The following is a 7,595-nucleotide window of genomic DNA, read 5'->3' on the forward strand; positions in this document are numbered from 1 at the left end:
CTTATGCAGTCACCACTCTAGCCTCCAAAGAAGGAGTTTCCACAAAGGTCATAGGCAGCTTGCTTAATTGTTTAGAGTTAATTTTATAGAACTGATTTTTTTTTTCTTTTTTTTTTTTTTTTTAATTTTAAGACTTGAATTCAAGTCTGCTTTGCTGCAATTTAAACCCATTGCTTTGTGTCCTACCTTTTTGTAGCAATAGCAATGGAGAATGGTTGTTCTCCTTCATCAATTTTTCAAACCTATGAAGATGTATGTATTCCTCCACGCCCCAAATCTGCACCTTTTTTCCCCAAACTCTGCACACACAGTTCCTTTAGCCTTTCCTTCTTTGTTATATGCCTCTGGACCCCATTCAGTTCCTCTCTCTATCTTGTTAGTGTCCCAAAATTTGACTGCAGTATACTCCAAATGAGGCCTAACAGGCACCAAATAGTGGTACTCTCAACTTCCACACTTGGAAAACAATACTTTCTAATGCAGCACAAAATTGCTTTTGCCAACCCCTATTAAGTTTGATTCATTAATAATCCTTCTTGCTGCTGCTGCTGCTGCTGCTATTATGTGTCTGTACATGGTTTTTCTTCTCTGTCCAGTACCTTTATACTCCTTTTTTTAATGAACTTCATCTTATGGTCTATAGCCCTCTGAATTTTAAATTCTGACCTCCAAATTGTTTGTGAACTTCAACTTTGTCTGAAAAAATGATAATTTTGCTCTATCCCTGTGTATCTGCATCAGTAACAAATGTTAAACAGGCCCCTGTAAAAATCCCATTTGAGAACTGCCATTCTGATGTCGAGTCCATTAATTCTTTATTTTTTGTTATTCAGCCAATTGTAATATCAACCTAATACTAGTTCTACCTTGTCCATATTTCTCTAGCTTACCTATGAGAATAGTAATAAATCTGGTGGTATTCTACAAGCCGAAGTCCAAATATATTGGGCCTACTACATTCTTTTTTCATTATCCACCCAACCAGCTACTCTGTCAAAACAAGAAATCGGGTTGGTTTGGCATGATTTTGTTCTTAAATCCCTGGTGACAGGTACTGATCATCACCTATTCATCTACCAAACAGTTTGCTTCTGTAACTCCCCAGGTGTTGAAGTCGGGCTGACCACCTTAAAAAGATGACTAAGGGAATGATAATAGGCACTACATTAGCCTGTGCCATGTCCTCTGAAACCTTACCTGTCATCTAAGAACTGGCACATACTGCCAGTGGCTCCATCCTTTCTTTAACTAGTTCCCTCATTCATCCAAGGGTGCTTCCATCAAGCTGTCCTGGCTTATTCATTAAAATTATTCTAAGAACTTCCTGATGGATTCTTTACTTCTAAAATCATTAGAAAAGTAGGGCTGGAAGGGACCTCTGCAGGTAAGCTGATCCAGGGGTGGCCACCTGCAGCATGGACATGTGGCAGAGCGGGGTGAGGACCGGCAGTATAGTAGCAGGTGGTTCAGGAAGCAGAAAGCAAGGTAGCAAATAAGGAAGGAAGCAGAGTGGCAGATTGAGCAGGGGAAGCGGGGATCAGAATGGTGCATGGAGAAGATATGGGGCTAACTTGTAGTGTATCTGGAAAAAAGGTTGGCCCCCACTGATCTAATCCTGTCTCCTAACTGAGGCAGGATCATCTCTATCCAAACCATGCCACACAAATCCTTGTCTGATTGTATTACTAAAATGACACAATCCTGCTGTGCAGCTATAAGGCATAGATGGCATCCTAACCTGCTGCAGGTAATGAAGGGGGATAATGGTGTCATGCTACTGCTGCAAGTGTTAAAATCCATACCCACCGCACTACAGAGGAAGACCAAGCTGCCCAGTCTGTACCAATGTGACCACGGGGTAACATTCCTTCCTGGTGCCAAATATGGTGAACAATCTGACAGGGAGTAGAGGTGCTAGACCCTCTAAACAAGCATTTCTGGGTTTTAGTCCTAGCAGGAGTATTGGCACATCCTAATTTAAAATCTCCAGCTTATACTGCAGCCAGTTCTTCTTAGGAAGGTGAAATGCTGCTTAGGATAGGATAAGGATAAACTGCTAAAATTTGTCTGTCTTTTTTGTTAACTATGCCCGTCTGACAACCTTTCAGAATTGTTTTATTAGCTCTTGTCAAAATCCTAGATCCACCTATGGGGGACAAGCATAGCTGCTGCCGAGTACTAAACTTCTTGGTTAAGCAAGAAAGGGAGGATGAGTCATCTGCAGAATGTCCCTGTTCTATGCAGCCATAATTCTGGAAAATCTTTCACTATTCTGCCCTCCCCCTAAACAACTGTCTTTATTTGTGAATGCGTGGTATGTGAGAAAATACAGTATTAGAATTCTGACCTCATCAGGGTTTGGAGAGAATTGAGCCAATATGGTTGTTCTCAAACTGTGATCAGGCTTACAGTGCTGATACATCACCTGTTTTTATTGCTTTTTGACACTGGTTATATTTGCTGTTCCACTCCTGCTACAAATTCATATATTGAATTCTCATTTTGAAGGATGATTGTTTTGAAAAGCTCAACCATAGCAACTTGAAACTACCATGCTTTGCTAGTGTTTATATCTCTTTCCAAGGACTTGTTTAATGAACTATGAACTTGCAGTTCTCTGTTGGTAAGGACTTTTCTAGCCTTTGTCTGTTTTTCCTACCCTAGGGGTTTACATTCTCATTGGAGCTGGTGCACTCATGATGCTAGTTGGTTTCTTGGGATGTTGTGGTGCTCTTCAAGAGTCACAGTGCATGCTTGGCCTGGTAAGTATTTTAATATAGTTGGCTTTAGGTTAGAATTTGTGCAGATTAAAAGCGGCAAGCAGTTGATCAGAAGAATTGAATTCTGGAGGTGTGCTATTGATATGCAGCAGATCTATGAACATTGGAAAGTAATGTCAAATGGTCAAAATCTTGTGCATCAAGATTATTGGTGTTTTGAGACCTTGCTGTGTCTAAGCAGAACAAATGTGCTACGGCCCTCAAGCATTAAGACTGTGTGCAGGAGGTGTGTGAAAGCAGATCAGACAGATGAGTAGGCAGCTCTGGGCACTTAACTATTGTGTAGCCAGTGCATCTGATACAGATGACTGACAGATTACTCATGGGACTAAAACTTTTTAATCCCAAAAGCATGGGTCTTTATTTCATCCAAAAGAGTGCCTGTAGTTGTCGGTAGTGATTTTTGGAGGGCAGCATCATACAGGCCTCCTCTACCCCTCACATGTCTAGCCTCTCACTTGCCCACATCTAAATAGTTGTTCAGAAAGTCTCCTTTAAACCTTCACAGGAATAACTGTTAACAAAGGCTGCTGTTGCAGCTGGGAAAAAGCAACTCATTGTTTGGTTTTGGTTTTTTTTGTGTGTGTGTGTTTTTTGTATCTGAAAACAAAGCTTTCTTCTTTCTCTTGAAGATTGTATTTTGGTTATCTAATATCTGACTCCTTATCACTCCCTGCCAGCAGAAATGTGATTCTCCCCAAGAGTTGCAAACAGGCTACATATATAAATCTGTAAGATGCAAAACACCAGATCTTGCCTATTTTAAGATCCCGTCCTACTTCTTGTTAACGTTATGGTGCACTTCTCCACTGCCCTAGAGCAGTTTTAAGTTAACAGTGTTGGTAAGATAGAAAACTGCTCCTCACATGTCTATATAATGTTCTGCTTGACCCTAGGAACTTCTTGCAGTTTTAATGTACTGGGCTGAAAGTAGGGATAATAGCCCGTGATGAATCCAGCTGACACTGAACAAGGGCAAACAAAAGATCTGACTGGCCTTTCATTTAATACCCAAACAGGCTGCCACCAAAATCTCTCTCTATTTTTACTTCTGCTACTTTTTCCTCGCCTATTTCTAAGTTGGCTTGCAATAAGAATTCCCTTCTTAAATTTCTAATTTTTAAGGAATGCTAACTTGTAGAGCAAAGATCCTGGACTGAGAAGTACCACACCTACAATATTCTCATCAAACTATAGGAACAAATTCTAAATGGCATATTCCATGTCCCATGTACACTTTTTTTTTTTTTCTTTTTAAGCAGATTCAGAAGATGCATTACAGTTTACCATGGTTATATCACTGTTAAATTATGTAATTTTAATAGAAATGTATGGTTTTGAGCAAGTTCGTTTGATATTTTGTCATATAATTTAAACCCTGCAATTGTGAAATGATTCCTTTATATCGAGGGTCTGACTGACAGTGACTCTATCTTTTCTTTTCTAGTTCTTTGCCTTCCTTCTTGTAATATTTGCCATTGAAATAGCTGCTGCCATCTGGGGATTTGCAAATAGAGACACGGTAGGTTTGTTTGTTTGTTTGTTTGTTTGTTTGTTAATGCACTGCTCTAACAAGTTCTTGGAAGGTGTGCTTTATCTTTTTACTGAGCACAATTGGTGGGCTATGATGACAGTTCTCTGATATAGTACTTGCTGCATCCTTCACAAAAATGCAGATAGTGTCAAACTGTAAGGACCTTGTTGCATGTTATACTTGTGTTAACTGAACTTTAAAGTGCATCCAAGCAGTAACATGCATGATAAGTGTGATCATACAGCAATGTTAGGACTCTTTTTGGAGGAGTATTTCCAGATTGTATCAAGTAAGGCATGTTCAGTTGTTGTCTGACTGGTCCATGGAGATACCAGCATAGCTTGCTGGTTGGTCCCACATCTGGTACTACACCAAAATCTTGAACCAGCTGTGCTGCAGTCCCCGTGCTGGGACTGATGGTCAGCTCCAGTGTGGTACTAGAACTGACAAGCCGTTGGTTGTTAGTTCCGGTCTGTGTTGCATGTCATGCTTAGAGGTCATAGTAAATATTTTGACATGTAACTGTTCAGTTTACAATCCATACCCTTCACGTTGTTCCACAATGCAGTGTCCTGCTGCCTAACTCTGGGTCAGCATGTCTACATAGGAAAGTGTACTGGAAGAAGTATGTTGGTAAACTTAAGTAACTAATCGCTATAAAAGTGTAATTCCAAGTGAAAATGCAACATGGATAAAATTATCCATATGAGTATAATGTACAGTACCATCATAATCCTGGTGTGTTACTATATAACGGTCCATAATGTGAATTTTTTTTTTTTGCTACAGAATCTGCTATGATTAGGACTATATGCCAAGTGTTGGGGGGCCACTTAGCTCCTTGCTCTAGTGTAGGTGTACCCTAGTGTAAGACAGTTATCAATGAAACTTTTACTGGCGTGGGAAGAGGATGTTGTGCACCAGTATTTCTATGCTGGGAAAAGCCTTCAGAATGGGCATGGCTTCAGACTTTTTGCTCTTGACCAAATGTAACGGATTCCATCAAGTGATTGTTGGTAATGGCTGACGCTGTGGTTAGATGGAATGGCCCAAGTATTTTGAGCTCCTTTAACATGTTTCAGCAGATGACCATACAGACATACACACCAATTTTTTAAATTTGCTGCAGAAGTGGCTGAAGTGCGTCAAACACCTCAATAGAGCAGATGCCATTTGTAGCACTTCATTCTGGAATGTTTCAGTGTTACTTACATATGTTAGGATGGACCTCTAGGCCAGCATTCCTCAACGCCTGGTTTGCAACCCAAAACTGGATTGCAAGAATGTGAAAGGGATGTGAACAAACTTTTTAAAAATGGATTCCCTTTTAAAGAAGAAAAATGTGGGAAACCCCAGCTTTTTCCATGCAGGCTGGCAGCCTACAAAGCGCTGCTTGTGGGGTCCACCCATGCATGCACATGCCCATACATTCCAGGGCTGGGGGGCAGGAGTAGCAGGACGGGTGCATGGGGCACTGGGTTGGAACTGGCTATACAGGCTTTACAAATGAGTCCTGGTACAAAAGTGGTTGTTGAGAACCACTACTCTCTAGACTTCTTACAATGTAGCATTTCTTCTTTCTTCCCCCCTCCCCTGGCACACTCCTCCACACTACTGCAGGATGTCCAAGGTTGGAGGGAGGAGCAGGGGCGTGGCCTGGTGGACCAGGGGGTAAACCAGGGCCTATGGTATGCCAGCATCTAATGGCTATAAGGGAACATGCTATGGCATGTCCATAGGATGGTTCTGAGGTAGGTGAGCTGGCTGGGCCAGCAGCTGGATACTGACAGAACAGGGCTGTGGCTAAGCAGCCAAGGGCTAGAGGCTGTGCCCAGGGGTTTAAAAGGCTGGAGGGTTATGGCTTTGTGGCAGGCTGGGAGGCAGAACTAGAGCCAAAGGGTATATTGGGGTTGGGAATGCTTACTGGCTCTGTGCCACGCCTTCCCCCCCCCCAGTCAGTTGTGACAATAGGAAGGGGAGATGATCTACCTCTTGAGCTGAGCAACCCTCTGTCGTGGCCCAGAGCACTGCTGTAAAATTCTTTTTTTAACACTGTGGCAGGAGGTGGGGAGGAGAGGGGCACAGCAGGAGCTGTACATCTGTCAGTGGATGAAATGCTCAGTTTTTTTCAAATCTTACATCTGTCTATATCCTAAAGTAACTTAACCTAACATGAACACACTTTGCTGTGTATGTACTTTCTAAACTTTTGTAGCTATCTAGAGAAAAATAAGCAAAAATGTCCACTAGTTTAGAAAAATAATGGTGGTATGTGGTCCTTGACTTGGGTCATGCCCCCCCCCCCCATATCCTACAAATAATGAAGTGCTTATGCATGTGAGTAGCCCTGTAGATAGTGGAACAACTCAAATCTATAAAGCTGAAAAGCTGCATGTTTACAGGAACTGAGCTCAATGCAGGGACTTATCTAGGCATCACAAGTGAAGCCAGATGGACTTCTTTTTTGGGTGGGGGGGCAGGGAGTAGGGCAGAATCTGTCTACTGCTGAGTCAAGATTGCACAAGTAAAGACTGTGCCTTTGCCTTCAGTGTGCACAATTTAAGCTTTTGCCTTTTCTTAAAAAGGTTCAAATGGGGTAAGGGAGTCTAAGTTCTAGAGCAGAGGGAGACCTCAAATAGTACTTGCATATTCATAGCTCAAATTAAGTTCTATTCCAGTTCTGTATTATCCTTTTCACTGCTACAGATGTCCCATCATTTTACTTGCCATTCTCTTAAGGCATTTATAGATGCCTGTGTTAAGCCAGTGCTGATGCTTATGGTGGAAGGGGAGGGTGGTGAGTTGCTGCTTAAAATTGGAGCGTTTCAGACTAGAAAACAGAGTTCCTTACTACCATCTCCTAGGAAGGTTACTGTACTACATTACTCTGTTCTGACTGGTTAAACTCTGCTAACTTTTTTTTTTTTTGTAGGTTATTCAAGAAGTCAAAGACTTTTATACCGCTACCTACCATAAGAGGAGTCAGCCAGCTGCTAGAGAAACCTTGAGAGCCTTTCAGCATGCAGTAAGTGCCCATGCTTCTCTTTTGTAAGAAGTTGGGCAGTAATTTAATGCAATGAGCCTTCAGCTTGGGCAGCCTCATTCAAGCTACAGTTCAAGAAGAAAATCCTTTTTGAACTGTTCTAATACTACTTCTGGAAGAAGCAACTATATACTTGAAGATGAGAAGTGTGTCTTCTCTGTAATCCTTGTTTTCAAGTTTCTGGGAACTCCTTTTGGAGCAAGAGCCTGAAGTTTCTCACATGTAGTTTGTTTTTGTG

General features: G+C 41.6%; 1 protein-coding gene across 1 annotated transcript in view; it reads left to right on the forward strand.

The window, feature by feature from the left end:
* Window positions 1–7,595, forward strand: part of CD9 (CD9 molecule) — a 34,617-nt gene that overhangs the window by 21,051 nt on the left and 5,971 nt on the right. Inside the window, exons 3-5 of the mRNA XM_019544221.1 lie at window positions 2,665–2,762; window positions 4,228–4,302; window positions 7,247–7,339. Coding sequence (XP_019399766.1) covers window positions 2,665–2,762; window positions 4,228–4,302; window positions 7,247–7,339 — 266 coding nt within the window. The remainder of the gene's footprint in view (window positions 1–2,664; window positions 2,763–4,227; window positions 4,303–7,246; window positions 7,340–7,595) is intronic.

Source organism: Crocodylus porosus, unplaced genomic scaffold, assembly GCF_001723895.1.
Source record: "Crocodylus porosus isolate Cpor-Errol unplaced genomic scaffold, CroPor_comp1, whole genome shotgun sequence".
NCBI classification, from domain to species: domain Eukaryota; kingdom Metazoa; phylum Chordata; order Crocodylia; family Crocodylidae; genus Crocodylus; species Crocodylus porosus.